The 23,944-nt window shown below is 32.8% G+C and overlaps 1 protein-coding gene across 1 annotated transcript; it reads right to left on the bottom strand.

Moving 5' to 3' along the window:
- Window positions 1-2,701: 2,701 nt before the first annotated feature.
- LOC133182584 (long-chain fatty acid transport protein 2-like) lies at window positions 2,702-18,333 on the bottom strand. Its single transcript, XM_061317432.1, has 12 exons — window positions 18,246-18,333; window positions 17,865-17,938; window positions 17,355-17,749; window positions 14,089-14,199; window positions 13,170-13,382; window positions 11,007-11,162; window positions 9,391-9,515; window positions 7,582-7,773; window positions 7,198-7,297; window positions 5,808-6,012; window positions 5,583-5,680; window positions 2,702-4,359 (listed from the first exon to the last, which is right to left on the bottom strand). The coding sequence occupies exons 3-12, from the start codon at window positions 17,722-17,724 to the stop codon at window positions 4,046-4,048; spliced, it is 1,884 nt and encodes a 627-aa protein (XP_061173416.1). The 5' UTR covers window positions 17,725-17,749; window positions 17,865-17,938; window positions 18,246-18,333; the 3' UTR covers window positions 2,702-4,045.
- Between the last annotated feature and the right edge of the window lie 5,611 nt (window positions 18,334-23,944).

The raw sequence follows: 23,944 nt of genomic DNA on the forward strand, positions 1-23,944 counted from the left end.
TAGCCTTACACAGTCTATCTTAAACACTCAGTGAGACCTAGGACCATCAAACTATGAATTTTGTCTTTATCTTTTCTTTGACTCTTTCATTAGATGACAAGGGAAGGAATTTTACATTTTTCTGAACATTATAGAGAACTTCAAGAATGTAACAGTCTTTTTGTCCCTCATCGCGTTTCATCCATTGCATTGTGTATTAACATTTGAACATTTTCAGCTTCTAATCTAGAACTCCTGAACTAATTTTAACCAGATCTGTGCATGGTTATGAGTGAGAATGCCTCTTCCAAAATTGTTAAATTCATGGCCCCTGGATCAGGGGTTCTGGTATTACAGTAGTGCTTTATTGATTATATACTGAAAATGCAGTATTTCTTTGAAAATCTTTTCTGCTCATTGGTATTTAGCATGTAATCCAAGTGCATGGTTATAAACAAGGATGCCTTTTGCAAAATTCATGGCCCCTGGGTCAGAGGTTCTTGTGTTACGACAGGGCTTTGTGGATTATATAGTGAAAATGTATTTATTCTCTGAAAATCTCTGCTCCTGAGTATTAAAGAAACAAGCTAAGTGCATGATTATGATGAGCAAGGGTGCCTCTACCAAGCATGGCTCTATTGATTATATAGTGAAAATGTATTTATTCTTTGAAAATCATCTCTCTCCATGGTATTTAGAAGGTAAACTAGGTGAATGTTATAATAAGAAAACTTAAGGTGTCTCTTCCAAAATTGTAAAATTCATGGCCACTGGATTAGAGATTTTTGTGTTAGTGCAGTGCTTTATTGATTATATAGTGAAAAGTATTTATTCTTTGAAAATCTCCATTCCTGGGTATTTAGCAAACAAGCTAAGTGCATGATTACGATAAACAAGGGTGCCTTTCTCAAAATTTTGAAATTCATAACCTCTGAGTCAGGGGTTCTGGTGTTAGGGAGGGCTTTATTGATTATATATCCTCTTCTCTTCCCCTGAATATTTTGTAAACAAACTAAGCAAGGATGCTTCTTCCAAAATTGTGAAAATTATAGCCCTTGGGTCAGTGGTTTCAGTGTTAAAGAGTGGCTCTATTGGTTTTAAAGTGAAAATGGATTAATTCTTTGAAATTTCTCTTCTCCTGGGCTTCTAGGAGGCACACAGAGTACAAAGTTGTAAAGAGCAAGGTGTTTTGACCAGATTTGTGAAATTCTGGACCACTTGGTCAAATGTTATGGTGCTGGGCTGGGCTTTATTGATATTTTATAAGGAAATTTGTACTCTACCGAGAAAATTTTTTCCCCTTTGCTATATACCTATGATAATTTAAAATTACTGTTTGTAATGTAACTGATAGGTCAAATTCAATACAGAATTAAGCAAGAATTTTTAATTATAATATGAAAATATTTTCATAGTTTAAATGATCAGATAGACTTGTAGATAATTGATAGATAAAAATGAGACAAAAATACCATACAGTGTCATGTATCTTCTTTGTACATTATACATCCTTTAAAGACCCAAAGAGGCCAATGCAATAGGGAGGTTAATTATCCTCCTTCTCTTGCTTTGGGGCAAAATATCTTCATCTCTTATTTTATTTTTTACTTCAGTGGATCCTTTACAGTGTTGTATTATACTCGGGTGATGATTAGGGCCCTTGGGCTTTGTTCTAAAGTATGTGTAGTTGCAATTGATGGGGTCACAGCTTGTGACTATGAGGATGCTTAAATAGACATGCCTGACATTGTAGTTCCCAACAGGCATATCATGTTTCCATCTGAAGAATGTAGGTCAAATCCAGCATCTGAAGCAAGCCTGGTAGTGTGCATCCCTAGAAGTTTCATCCATGCAAGTTTGGTCACCTAGGGCTTATAGTTACTTTGGAATAGATGTGTTTCAAGAATTAACCTGGTCACTTAAGCATGTAATTTAGATCATATCCAGCATCTGAAGCAAGCTGGTGGTATGCACCATCCATGCAAGTTTGATCAAAGCAAGGCCTATAGTTATGTATGTGGATGGACTTGCTCCTGAAACTTTAAATCGTGACATCAATGCAGGGGGTAACATAAACTTGTGTGAGTTGAGCTAAAAAAAAATACTCTGAATCTCATAAAAGAATTCAAAACAAATTTGACATATATTTCATAACATATTTATTCATCAATTGAATTATAAAAAAAATTGTGTAAATAAATCATGTACCTATTTTAAAATGATCAATAAATGCTAATATAATTCATGGATGAAAACCGGAGGATGATTGACTAACCTTTCAAGTGTCTGCAAAAAATAAAAGTGCATAATTGTAAATCAAAATGAGCAAAGATGTATTTCAAAAAGAAATATACTTCTGTTCATCATTCAATAGAGGCACTTGCGAAATTTGACTAGAGGGGGAAGGGGGGGGGGTAATTTATGCTAAACTGAAATTAAGATTTTGCAGCCAAACAAAACACCATATATACTCGCCTATAAGTCAGTTTTTTGGGAGTTAAACTTTGATCCAAAACTCTTTATCTGACTTACACCGGAGTTATAAAAAGATTAGTATTTTAATGGGTCAATCCCTCTAATTTAAGCTTAAAAAACTACAACCGACTTATAGGTGGACTGACGTATAGGCGAGTATATACAGTATTGTTTAACAAAAACATCTTGATAATAACGCATCCAAGCGAAATTAACAATCACTAATGTAACATTCAACATGGCGCCATATTTAACATGATGTAAAATAAAAGATAAAAATGGAATCACAGATACTATAATTACCAAGGATAAATAATCAACAATGCATATCTCCATGCATTTATAAATCAATACACATGTATAATTGTGTAATTGTAACAAGATAATTTATACAATATACATATTAAAATATTGAACAAAAGTCTATAAAAGTTTGTTTACACTATACATACATGTAACACTTAAAGCAATATAGTCTGTAACTGCATACATTTTGAGAAAAAAATTTTCAAATGTACTCTCTCTTCTTGGCCAAAGTTACAGCAATCCTGATTATTTAATGATTTTAGATTACATGGGGAAAAAAAAGAAAATTACATTTATAACAATGTAAATCATTGTAGCTACAAACAGAATCAAAACAAAGAATCTGTGTGTGCAAAGCAGCATTTTCAGACATGAACCTGTATAAGAATAGATTTTTAAACATGATTCGTTCAACTTAAAAGCATGAAAGTTCATCAATAGTATCATCTCAATTTTCATTAGGTGTTGTACATGTATGTATACATCAATGATGATAAGTATTCATCAAATCTTTGCTTACCAACATGCTTACAGAATGCATGTACACGGTACATTGTACATTACAAACTTCACAAGTATTCTCAGAGACAGTTTTTTCTTCATGTACATCAATCAAAGTCAAAATTATGCAAAATTACTGGTATGGACTATACTGCTTTAATACAATAAAACATGGATATAAATGTATCAGCAAATATTGCTTTGTTATAGTGTTACAAAATTCAAGTTCCCTTTTGGCCTTAAAACAATCTATATTTCATCTTTAATAAGTGCATGCATTTTAAAAAATTCATACATGTACTTGAAATTCACTGGTAATGAAGGGAGGAACAAACTGCTCATTTCAAACCTTAATTAAAAAAAAAAAAAAAAAAAAAAAAACTTTGTTTAATACTGATATTTCCCAGTTAGGCTTTATATTTGTACATGTGCACTTATTTTCATCACCACATTTTCAGTAAATTAAGCATTTACTAGTTAATTTACATATAAACTTAAATTTAAATTAACTGGATTTCACAATTACCAGGTATTCAAAAAAATTAAAAATTATTTAAATAAATTTCTTCAAACTCTTTTGACAGATATAAAATATATCATTGCTATGAAACTCTTTGTTTCAATAAATACGACACTGGTACATGTAAAAAAAATATAGCACCTACCAGTTAAAAAATATATGAACCTTTTTCTTCTTGCATCACAATTTACATGTTCTTATACATAGAAGTCTTTTAAAATAGAAAATAGCGACCATAATTTGAACTTGGAAATGTTGTTCCAATCACAACCGTGCTTTTGCCAAAAACTGAGCAATATTTTCAGTGTTGAGTGGAACATAGGTTTTTGTTTCTGGTGAAATACGGAAGAGAGGATCAGTGATGACGGCTGGGTTGAATGCTTCCTTCACGTATTCCACTTTCCTCTGTTTGTGAGTGACTGTAAGTGGCATCTCTTTGATGAATCGGAGGAATAATGGCTGAGCATAGTGTGGCAGGTTCTCTTCACAGTGGTGGTAGATCTTGGGGAGCAGGTCTGTGTGAAACTCTACATTTTTCTTCAGTAAAATTCCTGCCATTCCAGCTCGACCATCATTACCTATTGAATAAAATATCATATCTTTAAATAAATAAATGTACTCAATTTCATATTGTGCTTACATGTAAGAAGCAGTACGTTACATTTACAGCCTTCCTAATACTTCATCACATAACAATTCCCTCACAATCTAAACTATAAAAATACTTTTATACAGTAGGATATAGCTATAACAAACCTTTTAGGGCATCTAAAAGCAGACCCAGGGGCCATGAAATAATTGGAAATGACACCCTTGATCACCATAACCATATACTTAGTTTCTCTGCTATATACCCAGGAGCAGAGAAAAAGATTTTTATGCATTTTCACATTATGATCAATAAAGCCCCATCATAACACCAGAACCCAGATCCAGGGGCCATGAATTTCTCAATTTTGGAAGAGGCGCTCTTTCTTACTATAACCATGCACTTACCTTCTTTGCTACTCAAGAGTCTAGAAGAAGATTTTTATTCATTTTCACCATATGATTAATAGAGCCCCACAATAGCACTAGGACCCCTATCCAGAGGCCATGAATTATATAATTTTGGAAAAAGACACCCTTGCTCATCATATCTATGCACCTATTTTGTCTGCTAAGTTTAAAGGGGGAGAGAAGAAGCTTTTTGAAGAATTTATGCATTTTTACTATATGATCAACAGAGCTCCTCTCTAGCACAGAACCCCTGATCCAGGGGCCATGAATTTCTAAATTGTGGTAGAGGGCTCAATGCTTATTACAATTATGCTAACAGTTTGACTGTTTGATGTCGCGGAGTAAAGAAGATTTTTGAAGATTGCATTAATTTTGATGGTTTTGGCCCCACCCTTCAGGCCCCTTGTGGGCAAGAACCATGAAATTTACAGATCGTGTCTCCCTCATAGATGCTTTATACCAAAATTAGTTGAAATTCATTTAGCAATTCCAGAGAAGAAGCTGAAAATGTTCAAATGTTAACGCCTGATGCAGCACAATGACAGATGGAAACAGTCTTATACTGGTAAACATGTACATTTATTTATAATCTGCTGTGTCTACCAGGCAAGAGATATTTTATTATTTTGCACTTCTTAAGACACAATATGACACTGGTATAACACAATATGTTCACTATAAGCATGATACATGTAGCAATAGATGTGTTTTATTATCCATTTCTATATCAATGAATATCCTCTGCTTGAAGATTTACTTATCATTATAAACTGGTCTGTAAGAGGAAGAAGAATGAACTGACCTGGTACTTCTACTCCATATACATTAGCATCTTGTATGAAAGGTAGTCCTGTCAGAATATTGGCTACTTCATTTGTGGACACGTTTTCACCTTTCCACCTGATAAAAATTAAAATTGGGTTTGAATATAAATAAATAACTCTTGGAGAGTCAATTTCATAAGATTAATGAATAGATAACAAGAGACAAAAATTCATGGTGTAAATGTCATTTAGGACATACGCACCTAAAAGTATCTCCAACTCGATCTTTGAAATATAAGAAGTAATCCTTGTCAACATACATCAAGTCTCCATAATTAAAGAAGGCATCTCCCTCTTGAAAGGCATTTCTAACATATTTCTTCTCATTAATTGCTTTGCCTCCGAGATAAAAGCCATCTTTGAACAGAGCTGGGTTAGCCATTCCTCCAATAAGAAGACCTGGCTCACCTGTTCAATGTTTAAATTAATATACAGTATGGATAAAGATAGATGTGTTCTATACGGTTAGGGTTCCTACCATATGTATCATTCTTGCCAACTTTTCTTTTGAAACATTATATGTGAAATATATGAGATTCAACTTGGAATTAAAATTGGTCTAGTATCTAATCCTCCAAATTTGTTAATTGTAAATTGATTTGAATATTCAAGTTGCAACTTGTTGCGTGGGGTATAATAAAATTATTATCTGAAAACTATAAATGTAATACATGTATATATTTCTGACCTTGGCCTTTGGACTCTTGGATTTTTAAGGTCATGGGGAGTTGTAATATAACATTCAAAACCTCAAAGTATTTTTAAGATGTAGTTTTGAAAAAAACTATTTCTTGAAAAAAAAAAGTTTACACAGACAAAATGTATGAATTAATGACCTTGACCACTGACTTTTTGACCTCAAAATCTATAGGGTTCTTCTTTAGGCCCTAGGGAGTTGTGATATTAAATTTTAACAAAGAAAGCCCAAAGAAAACTAAAGTTATATTCTAGAAAATGTTATTTGCAATGTATGAATTTATGACCTTTGATCTCAAAATCAAAAGGGGTCTTCTTTAAGCCATTAGGAAAAGGAGTTGTATTATATGATTTCATTGATTTTAAAGATATTTTCTGGAAAAGAAAGTGTTACACACAAACTGAATTTATGATCTTGACCTCTGCCCTTTTGACCTCAAAATTGATAAGGGTCTTCTTTATATCATAGGGAGTTGTGATATAAAATTTCATAGCAAAGGCTCAAAGGCTTCTCCAGATATTGCCAGAAAAGAAAGTGTTACACACAGACAGAAATACAGACAGGCAGACAGATGGACAGACAGACCCAACTTAATCTCCCCCATTTTTAGTGAAAGCAGGGGACAAAAATAGCTTTCCTTGGTGTAACAGGCAGAATTTTTGGACCCTTCCCGTAGGCCCTGGAGTTAGGTCTTAGAAATTTTTGTTTCCCTCTGCCTATAGATGGTACACATCCTATATACATAGACTATCAAAATGCACACATTTAGTTCTGACAAAATGTGAGAGAAAAAGATAAATATTTTTTTTCAGTTTTCTACACAATGCATGAGAACTGACTGACTCAAGTGACCTGAAAAGAGAATGAACTTCTCTCAACAAAAAAAGTCCATTTACCTATTTTGCAAGGAATGCATCGTCCTTCTTTGTTTCTCAATGGAGTCTCAGTGTTTGGATCATAACGCACTAAATATGATTTGGCTGGTGCCAACCTATTCTGTAAAAATGATTTTGTCATCAGTCTCAGAGCAATTCTTCTAGAATCTACAGGTATGTCTCACAATCAGAACCAGTAGTGAGTATAACAAGCCTTTTTCAAAAATACAAGATACATTATGTCATGTACATATACACTGTCAAACATTATCAGATATGATGTGAGAAAATCATCAGCTTTATTTACCAGACAATGGTAATCTGAATTCAAATTGTTATGGTCATGTCTCTTATTACAACTTTTGTTTAGTTACAGTCTGACATATCAGTCTCCTTCAAACTCACCAGGAATGGGGACAGTCTCCCACAGGCTCCTACTTTCCCCCACGTATTCACAAAAGCAACGGTCCCTTCTGAAGCTCCAAAGAACTCTATGATTTTTGGAATCTTAAACCTCGTCTGAAATTTTTCCCATATGTCTGATCTGAGCCCATTTCCTATCATAAATCTGATGCAGTGATTTCCATCCTCAGGACTCTAAAAAATCAATAATACACAAAAGAAATGTTTGAAAATCACATGTGCCCCCTGACTGGAATTATTAAAAAGGAACAATTTTAAGTTTCGAATTTCTGTAATGATAGTGAAAATCTGCAGGCATGCTTTTGAAGCTATCTTAGGACTAAGACATATCTTAGGATGAACTTACGAAATATAATCATAGTCTAAAGTGAGGCCAGTGAAGTTATCCTATATTAGGAGACTTCCTAATCTTTGTCTGAACTTTAAGACGATGATGTGCTTATCCTAAGACATATCTAAAGGGATATAAGAAGCACTCGTGCCAGGAAAACAACTAGGATTGATTGAATTTACAGTGTTTGTGTAATTTAATCCAATATTTTTTGTAAAATATTAGTTTCTTTTGTGAAGTAAGTCAAGTAGACATTGTGCCTTGTCCCTGTATATGTATGCATTTAACATACAAATAGATACAGAGAAAGTGATAAATGAAAATGCATTCATTAATTGATGTATGAAACATGTAGCAGGTTAAAATGTTTACAACCGTGAGTACTGGCATGAATGCAGGCAGGCACTACCTTCAACTTTCCTACAGAGACCAGAAGAGCTAAAAATGAAGAAAATCATAAAACCTGCCTTAGGAATCAGACACTGATAATTTTCTAGAGCAGATGTCACACTAGTTCATTCTGTAATACCAGAACCAAGTCTGGACTATATCACTCAATTTACAGTGTTTGTTTAATAATATGATTTGATAGATAACAGCAAAAGAAACACATACCAATTCACAGAGCTCAATGCTGATTTGATTAATATCATCAAAGAATTACAGTGCACTTCTGATGACAGATACAGTGTTTAAACAGTAATTAACACTTCACAAAATGGCCAATTAACCAGAGATTTCAATCCGGAGACCCATAATTACCTCAAAATCAGCATAAAATTAAAAAATGAAAGCTGTAAATTATCAAGGTTTTTGCAGAGGATTCTGGTTTAAAAATGAATTTTAAGAAAATTGCATTCAAACTTACACATATTTCAATTTTTCAGATTAACCGATTACAGATTTTCTAACTGATTACCATCGTTCCGACCGAGTAATCGGTTACAAATTGCCATCCCTAATATATATACAGCAAAACTTGTCTAATCCGGATATTGTGTAATCTGAAATCTTGTCTAATACGGTGTAAACTTTAAGTCCCTTGCAGTAAATTCAATTGTTTTAAATCTTGTCTAATCCGGAATCTTGTCTAATCGGGCCAATTTTTTTGGAACCAGTTGTGTCCGGATTAGATAAGTTTTACTGTATATATATATATATATATATACACACAGGGCCGAGGAAAAACTTCAAGATATCAGAGGATTCGAGATATCCAGGGTAAAATACTTAAAGAATAAGGGGTTGGGACCTCCAAATCACTTCAACATATCCATGGTATTTGAGATATCAGTGTTTGAGATACCAAAGTCCAACTGTATATACATGTAATGCACCAGGTCTACTATAATTATGCATTATTGTTCACTTTGTACATTAATTGTCTTATCTGATGTGCCATATTGTTAGAAAAAGAAAATGATGGTTAAATCCTCTTTAACTTTAGTTAGTAGGCATACCTCTGGAACATGCAAGAGATATCTGGCTAATTCTCCAATATATTGAGCAATGGTTACTTTGTGCCTTCTACATTCCTCAAAATAATGTGATGCAGAGAATCTGATTCTGAGAACCATTGTAGCACCTGAAAAAGTAGCATAACCACATACCACAACAAAGAAAGCTCTAAAGGATTTTACATATAGATAAACATAGATGAACATTAAAACATGCATGTACATGTAATGTTACATTTGTAAGATTATAGAAATTGATACAAGAAGAACATGTTCACTTCATCAACAGTGTTCAAACCAATAGCAGATAGATATACATGTATAGAGAGAAAATTTAATTTAATTACTAATATAGAAGCAATGTTATTATAACTAAATACTCCCTGGAACAAAATTGAAGTACATGCAATACAAAATCATTGAATTATGACAAAAAAGTACAGTACTGCAATATTTTCTCCAAAGTATAAAACAAGTAAATTGTGACACTATGATCATGCAAAATAATGATACTGTATTTAGGGTTGTGTATCGAGCAAAAAATTGTACATTACAATATTTTATCAAGCGATATGCCACATTGGATTCCTTAACAAGCCTATCAAAAGAGTCTTATAAATTATTTCATGCATGAATTTCATAAAAACTAAGTGTTTTATAACTCTTTTTGAAGTTCTTGTCTAACTCTCATTACAAATTACATTTCAAATTCAAACTTTTAACAACTGTAAAATCAACATGTTAAAATAAAATTGTCCATGAATTTTTAAATAATTATTTAAGATGTGCTATCTCCTTAAAGGAGCTGGGACACAGATTTAAGCTCATATTTTCTGAAAATTTCTGTAAAATATCATGACAAATGTAGGTAGAGCATTTCACACCGGGATATATTAAAAGCATGCTTAAAAACTTCTTTTACCTGGAAATTAATTGAACTACGAATTCCGGAATGTGTTTGATTGACACATATCCTTGCACTTTCACAAAGTAAACTTTATCCATAACACTTAAGAAAAGTAGAAATTTTGTTGTGTATTAATGAAAAATATGAAAAATTAATCCAGAGAGTTCAGAGTAAAATTGCGAGAAAGCAAAACCAACTCACCAGTATTGTTAGTCTGTGCTCAGTGATGTGTGCAGACAAAACAAATTGAACACACTCGGTAAAACATAAACACTAACAATGACAGAGCTCGAGCCCTGTTTACAAACCCAGGTGTTTGATGTGATGTTATGAAGAATGCCATTGTTATTGAATTCTTAGAATATTCATGTAAGTTCAAAATCATTAATTTGAAGTTTTTTGAATAAAAATAGACTTTAAAATTGTAAACAAAGCACCTGTGCCCAGACCCCTTTAATGATTACATCATTATATATTGATCATTTTCAATTCAAAATTGTTAAATATAATCTTTGGTGATTGAAATTCTCAACTTTTTCACAGAATTTTAAAAAAAAAACTGCCTGTGCAATATGTATTGGAAGTGATTTTTTTATACGATACATTCTTGAATATTGGTACATATTGATACAGCCCCTAACTGTATTAGAACAATGTACTTAATGAGTTCCAAATTTAGTAGCTTTGGAAGTCTGTGTATGAGTTATCTAACCTGTATCCATGACACTAAACAGAGCCAGGGTGGCAGCACTGTGATAAAGTGGTGTAGTGGTATATACTCTGTCCTCTGGCGTTACCATACCAATCTGCAGGAACTTAGAGTAGCCAATACACTTTCCTTGATTCAATATGGCTGGCTTGGGCAAACCTTGAGAAAAAAAATAAGTTCTCTGATAGACTGCACTTCCACTGGACTTGAAACAATCCTGATAAAGGGATGAGTCGTACAACATTTCTTTTTTTAATTAGTTCTTGTAATTTAGATTAGATAGAAAGGACCAGCATGTTAAATCAATTTTGAAACAATTTAACGTAAATTAAGAGATAAGCCTAACTCTACTTTTAGTGATATCAGCAAATTGATTTAGAATACATGTACTGATAAAATCAATGCAAATAACTCTTCACATAATGTACACTTATATCGGACCTCAAAAACTGCATATAAAGAAAATGACGAATTCAAATTAAAAAAATAACATCTGATTCCAGTAAAAGGAGCAACATCCATTCATCAATTAGTATCTAAAATCAATTATCAGAATTGTGTATCCTTATTTCGTCTACATAATTACAAAGTTTCACTCAGATCAGAAAAAAAATCAAAAGCCTGAAAGGCTTCAATGACGTCGAAGAAGAAAAACAATTTCAAAAGATCATTTTGAATTTGAAGATAGCAATAAGTCAAGTGAGTGACCCAGGAGACATAATAAAAAAAATAGTTTTAAACAAAATATCACAATTACAGTGTGGGGTCTTATGTCATGGTCCGAATGGAGCAGGGTTCGAATTGACCAGACACCGTTGAACATGTTCATGCTAAATTCTTTTCAGTCAGTTGAAGAACTATGAAGGATTTCATGAATTTATATAAAATTTTTTCTAATTGCCAATGTCAAAGCGTTGTATTAGTGATTGCATCTAAACTACAACCAAGACTCTGTTCTGTTACAATTACGATCGAGTTACGATCGGGCGTGGTATACGGTATACTGGGAAATGGAGGAAATGGAGAAATACAGTAATACTGGTCAATATCATCGGCTTTTAGGATAGAGTTGGTTAGAAGATTTTATAAGTAAAGCTAAGATTTAGAAATTCAATCTTTTTAGTCTTGTAGTATTCGTGTTTATGTAATTTTGTAATTATTTTACCTCCTGTTGTGTTATGTTACACGGTTATCGTTCCGAAATGTTATTCATGTCATTCAACGCACCCTTTCTGTAGAAATTCATCCGCAACAACCATCACATTTTTCTTGTGTGAGAATAAAACATAATATTGTTGTTTTGCAATAGAATTAATTGCAGATATAGTTGATGCAATTTTATTTTCAAACTATTATTCATTTTGAGCGTTTTCAAAGAAATTGGTTTAGAGCTATTGCTATTTGCTATTGCGGATGCATTGACTGACACATTCGGTCGCGTACATATCCGGTCGCGATGTCAACTGGGCGCTTGCTAGATGACGTTCGAGCTCCAAGAGCTCGACGTCATAAAAAATTGTTGGGAAGTGTACCACTTTAACATAATATTAATGAAATGACTGCTCTCTTTCAAATAGCAATGGTGACATGAATCAAATCTAAAATTTTATAACTAAGAATCCATAGAAATAAGACTGAATTTGGTATTTTTGTTCTTGAGAAGATATTTACAAATTTTTCCTATATATCCTCTGCAAAACTTTGATTGCCCATTGTGGGGTAATGATTTGAACAAACTTGAATCTACACTACCTGAGGATGCTTCCACATAAATACAACTATTCATGATTTTGCTGTTCGTGAGTAGAAGTGATTTGAACAAATTTGAATTTACACTATGTAATGAAGATTTCACATAAGTTTGAACTTTTTTGGCCAAATAGTTCTTGAGAAGATTTTTAAAAGATACCACTGAATTTTCACTTATTCTTAATTATCTCCCCCTTGAAAGACTATGTGGCCCTTCATTTGATCAAACTTTAATCCCCTTCACCCAAGAATTCTTTGTGTCAAATTTAATTGAAATTGCCCAAATGGTTCTGGAGAAGAAGCCGAAAATGTGAAAAGTTTACAGACAGACAGACAGCTAGACAGAAGGACAGATAGACAAAATGTGATCAAAAAAGCTTACTTGAGTTTTCAGCTGAGGTGAACAAATAATGTTACCTGTTGTTCCTGATGTAAATATGTAGATACAAGGGGTGACCAAAGTGAAACTACTTCTACAGCTCCGGCAGATTTCAGCCCCAGGGGCATTAAGCAAAAGGTCATCCATTGAAATGTAACCTTCATGAACATTATTGCCAGAAGTACCATATAAATATAATGGAATGTTTAGTTCTGGACGGATCTCCTCAACAGAATGGAACAGTTCATCACCTTAAAAAAAAAAATCTCTACATTACTAATGAGATTCCATATAAAAAAAAATTCATATTATTAAGCAGCTGATAATCCTAGCATTAATCTGCAAGTCAGCTTCTATAGTACATGTAATACATGTATATACCGTTATAGATTTTTAAGGTATAGTTAAAATGGTTGGCTTTTTCCTGCTCAATATCAACCAAATTAGCCACCTCAAAAGTCCATAATTAATTTATTATTGTCTAGAATTTGGATAAATGGACTTGTATAATACAGTTTATCCAACATTTCATGAAATTTTAACTATCGATCAGGCCAATTTTAATGTTTGCTTGCCCTCTCCCGAATCAGGATTAAAAAAAATTGGGTTGGTAGGTATACATGTAAGGTGGAAAATTTTTCTTATTTAAAAACACCTGCAAATGTGAAATTTAAATACTTATTAATGGAATGAGAAAACTGGAATTAATAAAAAATAATCATTTCCTGGGGGTTAAAAAAAAGTTTTGAGTTAAGGGCCGTTTTCAGTCAGTCAGTCGGGAGAGGGCAAACAAACTTTTTTTTTTAAAGATGGTCTCAGTGTAATAATTATGGAGACAGAACATATATATACTCTAGTATCTTTACTGTGCAAAAAAGGTTTCAAGTGCTGAAAAATTTACTGTGCAACAAAAGTTCAGGTTCTGAATATCCAGAGGGTAAGAGCAATGATATTAACCTGTTCCAATAATTAGTGCTTTTGCTTTACTGACTGTGATTGAGTGTAGAAGAGGCTTTCCTTTGTTGTTATAATTTATGAATGCCACAGCTAAACCAACTTTCTGAAGCCCTGAAATGTGAAAAAATGATCATAAATACATGTAGTATAAATAAACTGTCAAAATGAATTACCAATAGCTAGAATCTACTGCCAGCAATGAGAGTGAAATACCAGAACTCCTTTGCATGACTCTGTAGTGAAGTCATTTCTTAAAAACCCTATTTAAGGATTCATCCCTAAGCCAGGATTAGTAACTACTGAAATTATCATTTATTTGAATAAGTCTTAAAATGAAGCTTGAAATTAAATTTTTTTCATGTAAAAATTTTCTTTTCATGATCCAAGATAGTTTGAAGTTTTTGAAACAAAAGGGACAATTCAAAGACATTTTAAATTTTTTTCAAATTTCCTTTAATCTGGCAGGAAAATAAATTGAAACTAATATGATATCTTGCAATGATACCACATTGTATCATAAAAGATTTGCATTTAATAGAATTAAAATTAAAAATATCAAAAACATGCATTTTTAAGATGCCCTGATACCCGTACTTATAGTTTTTCATCCTGAAATATATTTGCAGAATGGTTTTTAAAATGCATTTTTTTTAACATTCCTTAAAAATCAAAATATTTTACATTTTGGTTTTTTCTTTTTCTTATGAATAAATGATAAAGTTGTCAAGACCATTGCATGGGTACACTCACATTACTTTGGGAATTCAGTCACATTTTCATGTGCATTTTCAGTTACTTACATAACTGCTGATTTTTAAAAATTATGGGAAGAAAAACATTAACCCTCTTACCCAAAAAATGTTGCATTTACATGTCAAGTGGACTGTGGCAAGTATTGGCTGTGGCATAGAAAACATGGTGGGATACCATTTCAACAGGGGAAACCATTTTGTACATCATGTGTACGTAATAATCATACCAGATTTACCACAGATAATCAGCATTTTGAAAAAAAAAAAATCATATATAGTTCCACGCAAAACTCTGATGCCCTATTGTGGCCCCTATACTTTCAGGTGAAATGACATGACCAGTCCCAACCAGTGCCTTTTTTTTTTTTTAAATTACATCATGAATTATGATATACTACAATTTATTCGGACTGATAGAATTTGCTTCAGACGGTAGAACACATTAAGTCGTCAGTCAAAATGATTGATAGTAATATCTGGTTTTTGGAAACTCTGACCCTACCTCTGAGTCCATGATTTAAACACTTTACAATCTAAATTAGGGAAGCTTTCACATAAGTTTCATCTTTTCTAGACTTTTCTTATATATATGTATTTCAATGTAAAAAAATTTTCTTAGATATTTCAATGTAAAATTTTGATCCCCATCTTGCCCCCAAGAGGTAGAATCTACACTTCCCCAGAAAGCTTTTAAATAAGTTTCATCTTTTCTGACCCAATGGTTCTTGAGAAAAAGATTTTTCTTGCATACATTGCAATGTAAACTTTCATCCTTTAATGTGGCCCCACCCTAAACCCATGGGTCAGGATTTGAAAAATTGAGAACTTCTTCAGGAAGCTTCCATATAACTTTCACCTTTCCGAACCTAGCATTTTTTGAAAAAAAAAAATGTCATATATTAATGTAAAAATTTCATCCCCTATTGTGGCCCCATTCGGCAAACCTCGGCTGATTCCGTCACCTTCATGATGAGGTACGAATCGGCTGAGGTGTGCCGAGTGATTGTGGCCCCACACTATCGCAGAGGATCATGATTTGAACAATTTAGAATCTATGATTCTTCAGGAAGCTTCTACATAAGCTTCATCTTTTCTGGTTCACATAAGCTTCATCTTTTCTGGTTCGTGGTTCTTGAGAATCTCGATTTTTCCTATATATTTCAATGTAAAACTTTCATCCCCTATGTGGCCTCACCCTAGTCCCAGAGGTAATGATTTACATAATTTACAATCTACATAACCTCAAGAAGCTTTTGCATAACTTTTGTCTTTTCCAGTCCAGTTATTTTTGAGAAAATTTTTAAAGATTTTTCTCTATACATTTCAATGTAAAATTTTGATTCCCTACTGTGGCCCCATCCTACCCCCAGGGGTCATGATTTGAAAAATTTACAATCTACACTACCTCAGGAAGCTTCCACATACGTTTCATTTTTTCTGGCTTAGTATTTCTTGAGATGAAGATTTTTTAATGACCCCACCCTATTTTTGCCTTTTCTTGATTATCTCCTCTTGGAATGGGGTTTGGCTTTTTATTTGAAAAATTTAGAATCCCCTTTACCCAGGGATGCTCTATGCCAATTTAAGTTTTGTGAAAATCCACCCATTGGTTCTTAAGAAGTCAATAAAGTTTACAGACGGATGCCAGACAATGGATGATAAAAAAAAATTCTTCAGAGTTTTCAGCTCAGGTGAGCTAAAAATGAAACTGATCTGATCAGTAATTATAACTGATTGCGAACTGTATCTCAGTTAAAGTATACATGGGTAAAAAAAATCTATTTTCCTAGCTGTTTTGATGAAAATATTTTACATAAAGAATTACATTACATTAGGAATTAAATAAACAAACATGTGATGGGTTTTGGTGTTTAGTAAATAAAAAATAATTATAAAATAATTCAGAATATTACTATATTCAACAAAATGCTAATTGTCTTATTTTATTTTCTTGGCCAAGTGGATTTAGGAGTTGGGAGAGTGAAATTTCAGACAGCGCTTTCCCATGGTCAAGCAGTTTTAAAAAAAAATTCTAGACCCCTGTAACTTGTTCCAAAAACTTTAACCTGGTCTCTCATTCAGGGTATGTAGGTCATATCCTGCATCTGGAGTAAGTCAGGTAAAGTATATCAATCCTGTGATGCATGAACCATGCAAGTTTGGTCCAGTAGGGCTTATAGTTACTTGGGAATGAGAACTGCTCCTAAAACTTTCACTGGGACGCCAACACCAACATTGGAAGTATAGCATATATATTCATAAGCTTGTCTCAATTTCATCCTGGTGAGTTAAAAATCAGGATATTCTTGGAGAACCATGCAGTTTCCTATGCATACACTAAATCACCAATTCATAATAAATTACTCATTTTTTTCATCAAAGACTTTGGGAAAAATTTGGTCACTTGACGGAAGACTACTGGATGCAGATTTAGTCACTGTTTTAAATATAAATTGGTCGGCTTGACCAACCGCAAATTTCAGCAATTCAGCATCAGTAAGTTATTTTAATTACCTAAAAATGTCCAAGCAAATGCTGGGGAATTCTGACAAACTAAGGCAACTGTCTCTCCAATCTGAAAATTCCACTCATACGCAATATTGGCCACTTTTTTGGCTTGTTCATTTATGAACTCATAGGTATACTCTCTGTCCTCAAATATGATCATGGGTTTCTTGGGGAATTTCTCAACACTATCTTCAAACATGTCAATTATATATCTCCCCTTTGCTACATCTTGTGCCAATCTCTGTCCAATCCCTTTTCCATACTTCATGTACTGCAGGTCATACTTAAGCCATGGAAACATTGTCTGCCATGCTGCCACAGACACACCCGCAACCCCTCCGAGGCCCATCAAAATTTTATCCCTGGTACTTGGCATTTTTTCTCAATTTCGTTTTGTGTTGCTGCAAAAGAGGATATATAGAGTTACTTTCAGACAAGAGTTCAGAAATTCTTATAATCATATGAATGAACATTTAAATTACTTCAGACTTTTCAAATGATTAAAATTCAAGCAACCTCTTAATTTCAGGTATTTCTGTGCAAATTCCGAAATATGAAGTCAAAAAAATGTACTCTCCAGCTGCTCTACCCTGAAATAATAATAAGCATGTTAACTTTCTGAAAAACAATTCAACTTCATCAAACACTGGCAAGTGTAGTGCAGTATGTTCAGTGTGTTGTACGATCACTGAATTTTAAACATTTGCTAATAGATAAAATATCTGTGGTTTAATGATAAGGTCAATTTGGAGAACGTTCTACCTTTAAACACGATGTCTCTGATTAAAAATATTGTGTATTTGTTTGCTAATAACAGCTTAACTCAGCACAGTATGTCCGTTACAGTCGAACTCTTTAAGTTCTCTTTGACATGATTCTTAAAAAATACATACTTACCTTTGTTTTAATGGATCAGTATGTAGAAACTACACATCTCACTAATGATGTCAAGCTGACAATCAGACGACAGATAGGAATTTGCAGACAGCAGGGTGAGCAAATGTGGGTTAGTTCAAAGTTTATTGTAACATCGATCCCGATCACAAAACAAAGTTTATGATCCGTTTTTGTTTTTTTTGTTTTTTTGTTTTTTTGTTTTTTTGTTTTTTTTTTTTTTGTTTGTTTTTTTTTGTTTTTTTTACGATCATCACACAAATAAAAATTATAATTTAAAGAGATGGTTTTAATCATTGAGAAACAACTACAACAATAAATAAATAGATAAATAAATAAATAAATAAATAAAAAGATAAATAAATAATTAAATAAATAAATAAATATTCTACTACTGTATGTGCTATGAAACAATCAAATGTTCAAATTGACTTTTTCTCCTACAATCGTGAAGTGAAACAGGGAGACAATTAGAGTCCGACACTTTTTAGCATATTTATTGATGATTTTACAAAAATATTTAGCTTTCTCAAAAACATGCCCTGTTAAACTGAACAACATTCACATAAACAGCTTATTTTTTTTGTAGACGATTTATTTCTTATATCAGAATCAGCAGATGGGCTGTTGTGACTGGAAGATAGAAGTTAATCCACACAGAACTAATGCTATGGTATTTTCCATAGCAAGAATCTTGAAAACAATGAGGTATAAAGAAGATATTGATTTTATTGACGAATATAAATATGTGGGTGTTGTCCCAAAAATAATGGTAAATTGAAAAATGCATGTGAGAATTTAGCAGGTAGAGCAAGGAAGGTATAATTTACAATCAAATCAAAACTATCAAACAAACTCAGTCACTCGGGAAAGCTTCAATTTAAGATATACGAATCATGCATTATACCAATTTTGACTTATGCTTCGGAAACTTGAGTAAGTGATTTTAAACATAAATGACAAAAGACTTTGACAAAACTCCATCTGAAAAAAAAATCAACTTGAATTTTCATCTTTAAAGACATTTTAGGGGTTCATAATAAAGCTTCTAATTTCTCCTCCCATTGATTTCAGAATATATAAATTATTATATAGATATTATTACAGATTACAGAAATTTGTTTCAAATCAGGAGAACTGAAACTTGCTTTTACAACATGCATGCATATTCAGAAGATGAAAAACTTGCAGGAAATGGAAAAACTTGTTGGCAAAATTGTATACGAAGAATAATTGATGACGTTATTGGTTCAAATACAGTATCTTTTTACCATCTTTATATGATTTTGAAAATAATTTGAAAAGTATTTTGAGAATATAGTTTTCAGAGACATTCAAAATATATCAGAGAAAAGGGTAATGGAAAATTGTCAATCTACCGACAGACAATTATATGTAATAAGTAAAGTTCACATAACACATCGCGTACTTAGTTTTATATAATTTATATACATGCATGTATATACACTACATAAGCATTAGCTCGATACCCCTCCTACTTATTTTCTGATAAGCGTCTCTACCTGTTAATTTTGTTCGGAAATTTCATTCAAAGGCCAACTGTAGCTTCTTCCACTGACATAAAGATTTTTTTTCATTCGTGGTCTATGGTCATGATTTGAATTTTCTTCAAGTTAGCTGGGTATACTTTTTGAGTTGTCGTTCTTTGTATAAATCTTGCAATATTTAATCTTAGATTTTGGTCGATTGTCGCATTTCAATTTTAAACATGCTACTTAATATTTCTAACTTTAAAAGATAGAAACATTATTGAAATGTATATATACTGAGGCAAAAACTATTAATATTTTGACTTTCCGATTATGAAAATTACGATCTTTCCGACCGATCAATCGATTTACCGGTTAATCATTGTCCATGCGCGGATCTAAAGGGGGGGGGGGGTCGGGTGGGGGGATGGCTGGAATTTTCAGAGTTATTAAATGTATATACTGAATCATCAAATAAAAAATGACTTTGAACCCCCCCTTCCACCCCTGAAAACGTAGACCACACTATCACCACCACGAAATAATAGGGGTTTTTTTCCCACGTTTGGGTAAGGACTACACCTTTTTTTTTTGCTTGTCAAGAATTTTTTATGGGTTTGATACGTTTTTTGGGGAAAGTTTTTTTTTGTTTTTTGTTTTTTTTTTTTTTTTTGTTTGTTTGTTTGTTTCTTTTTTTTGTTTTTGTTTGTTTTTTTTTTTTTTTTGCTTACAGTCAAGAAATTTCTGGGTTGGAAATTTTTGGAATGGGGCGGACACCCCCCCCCCCCCTTGGAAAAAATCCCTGGATCTGCGCCTGTGGCCATCTTTAGTATTTATAACATTTTACATGCACTGGGCCAACTAAACTAATGTTTGTTTGCCCTCTCCCGACTCAGTATGAAAAAATTGGGTTGGTAGGTACATGTAGGTGGGTAAATTTTTTCCCCAAGAAAATCTCAACATCAAAGCTAAATTTTTTTTAAAATCTATCTTCCAGAATGCAATAAAAATTGTTCCCTGGAAGTAAAAAAAAAATGAGTCGGGCATTTTTTTAGCCAGTCGGTCGGTAGAGGCCAACCAAATAATTTTTTTTAAGATGGCCCTACTACAACAGAAGTCTGCACCCCCTTTAAATTCATGTACAACAGATGTCTTTTGGAACCCCATCATATCCCCCCCCCCCGATAATCATATGGTCGAGGATTGGGATTTTTGGGAAAATGGCCTGTTACACATACCTTTAGCTTTTTCATCAATGTTGAATTTGGTCATTATTGTGCAATAAAGGAAGATTTCTTTATTTGTAAGATTACTAGTTTATGATTTAAATATAAACTATTACAATAGCACAGTTAATTCTTAACCTATAAGAATAACAAGCAAAACCAAAAGCAGATTTAAAGCACAGTTTTCCATTCAATTTTACATAACCGGATTTTTTCTTATTAATGTGAAAACTATTTTCTTCCGTTTAACATCGTCGCAATATGACACTTCCGAACTGGCAATTGAAATCTTTGATTGAAATACTTTTGGCCCACTGTTCGTTATCTTTCTGCTTCTTTGGAATGGCTGCCCATATTGATGGGTATAAGTGTGAGCATTAATACTTCAATCATTTTGAATTTTGGGTAATGATATCTTATATTCTTGAGGAAACGAAAGAAAATAACTTTCAGTAATGATAACCGACCAGACTCTTTATTATGGTAATTGCTATTCAGCCTTAAAAATCAAACAAATTAAGAAAATGTTCCCAAAATTTACCAACACAAAACAATTTCGTGGGTGAGGATGAAGAGAAGCATAAATTTCACAATTGATATTTAATAAACATGGTCTAAATTTAGCAAAATATCGCTCTGCAAAATTAAACGTTGAAAGTATAGTGTCCCTTCCCTTCCACACACACTTTTAAAAATAAGGATCCGCGTGGAGCGGATCGATGTTGTCCTCTCTCACCCACCTATAGCCACCTCATTAAGGGGATTCGACTGATATTCAGTGTTTAAGGGGAGAAGAGCCCTTGAGGATATTCTTGCCAGGGATTTTTTATTTTTAGGTTTTTAAAGAAATACATTCAATCACAGGATGGTAAAGCCCTAACATTTTTCTCAGTATAACTTATTTGAGATGTACGAACGAGATGTGTATGCACTCCATACTGATAAATAGACCAAGGTTCTACAAATCGGGATAGCTAGAGGTTTAAAAGAGTATCAAGTATCGACAATGTTCAGTATTAAACAGATAAACATTAAACAATAGCGAATACAGTTTAATATAACCTACTTTTAATACCTTTTTGAATACAATCATTGTTACAGGCAAGCAAATTGACGTCAGTCCAAAATATTTGGGGCGAACTATCGAAGATTGACGTCAGTCCATATATATTTTAGACAAAATGTCGATAAAAAGAAAGATTTGAAGTTTCATAATTGGTTTTTATGTAATAAGTGGACAATATGTTAACTGATGACATCTTGGTCTACTAATTTCTATCTTTGTCAACACAGAGCGCGAAGCCCTGTGACAAAAATAAGTTAAGAAGAGTTCCATATCTACACTTATTAATTGTTTTTAAGAAATGGACTGCTATGGCTGAAAAACAGTAATTGCCTCATAAAGTACATATAATCTTTAAAAGAAACATTCAGAACTGTGCATATTGTCTTGTAGGTTTCTCATCTTGCATGGACATACCATATCGGTATCAAAAAAAAAAAAAGTTGGAATCAATTGTTACAATTAATTTGAAAGCGCGCTATTCAATTTATATGCACTCTCTGCGTGAGTTGTAGCAGTGTAAATTACAAAAATAATCAGTCGGTACCTAATTGTAAAGTTCAATATTTAAAAAAAAAAGTGGACTTAGCGAGTTTTTGCTTGCAAAATTTGGAGAATCACAGAAATTATGTACAGAATTATTTTCAAGCTAAATGAGGGCTATGGGGGAATCTCGTCCAGTCCACAACATTCATCTTTGGATTTGCACTGTTCTTCAAGAATGAAAATCTCTTTACCCCCAACAATGTAAATCTACAGAATGATACCAAACTTAGATCAAATTATAAATGTGGTAATTTTATGGAAGTTCACAAATTCCAACGTAAACCTTTGGACACATGCCGTGGTCCTACTAAGCCCAAAATTCTTGTTTTAAACAATCTTGCACATTGATTTAAAGGTTTTCCACCTGAATATAATAAGATGAGTAAAACACTACGACTTCGAAAGTTTACCAAGTCAGACTAGATCGCGAGGTTTTAACCTATCGTATTAACTCGCTCTCTCTCTCTCCTTATTGCCAAGTGAAAATTTAATCTTGATTTCACAACGATGTGTAAATACTTCCAAAATATTTTCCAATATATTTAAAAAGGAGCTTATATATAGTCTTTCATTTGATAAAAAGAAATCCCCGGGCCATCCACCCACCCCCAGCCTTGACATTTAATGTCCCTGGTATTTATAGCTCTTTACCTTCAGTATATAATTGATTCTTCTTATAGTAACTAAACAGCCTTATATACGTAGATCATTGTAAAAAAAAAATGGGCTTCTTGGAGATTAGTTTTAAGCTGAATGCAATCGTTGTCGAAAGCGAACAAGGGCTGTATTTTTATATTTAATTTCCGGGTTTAATCAAGATTTAAATTTTTTGTACAAGAAGCTCTCAATATTTAATTTTTGCCTGAATTCGCATTGGACATATATGTCCCATAAATATCCTTTTTTGTCCAAGATTTAGTTCTAGTATTTAATTAGAATTGGTTGCCATATTAAAGACACTATCACTTACAGAAGAAGCAATATCTATTTAATGTAAAAGAAAACATCCACAATTCCATGAAATAAATCGTGTTACCAGAGATTAAATAAACATCATATCACAGATATGATGTTTATTTAATATCTGGTAAAAAAAAAAAAAAAAAAAAAAGTTCTCATGATGTTGTCAGTTGATGGAAATTTGACTGAAAACGTTGTATTTATCAACTAAAGTCAAGAAGCATTATGAACTTCGTGAACTACAAAGAAAGAGATCTGTCAAATTCTACCAATAAATGACACATTCTGGAGATTGTATCTGCATCACAAAGATGTATTCGAGATAAAAAAAAGTTTATCAATTTTAGTCGTGCAATAAAATATTCTCTCAGAGGTGGTCTAATGAAATAGGGGCAACACTTGACAAACTTTTATAAA

This window comes from Saccostrea echinata, unplaced genomic scaffold (assembly GCF_033153115.1).
Source record: "Saccostrea echinata isolate AGI-Se365-2 ecotype Australia unplaced genomic scaffold, CSIRO_AGI_Sech_v1 ptg000009l, whole genome shotgun sequence".
Taxonomy (NCBI): domain Eukaryota; kingdom Metazoa; phylum Mollusca; class Bivalvia; order Ostreida; family Ostreidae; genus Saccostrea; species Saccostrea echinata.

Excerpts from the sequence above, each read along its gene's own strand:
- LOC133182584 (XM_061317432.1), bottom strand. The coding sequence starts at position 17,724 with ATGCCAAGTACCAGGGATAAAATTTTGATGGGCCTCGGAGGGGTTGCG. Across the intron at positions 14,200-17,354 it reads ATTTGCTTGGACATTTTTAG|GGCTTCAGAAAGTTGGTTTA; the intron begins GTAATTAAAATA and ends TTCACATTTCAG. Across the intron at positions 13,383-14,088 it reads AGCACTAATTATTGGAACAG|GTGATGAACTGTTCCATTCT; the intron begins GTTAATATCATT and ends TTTTTTTTTAAG.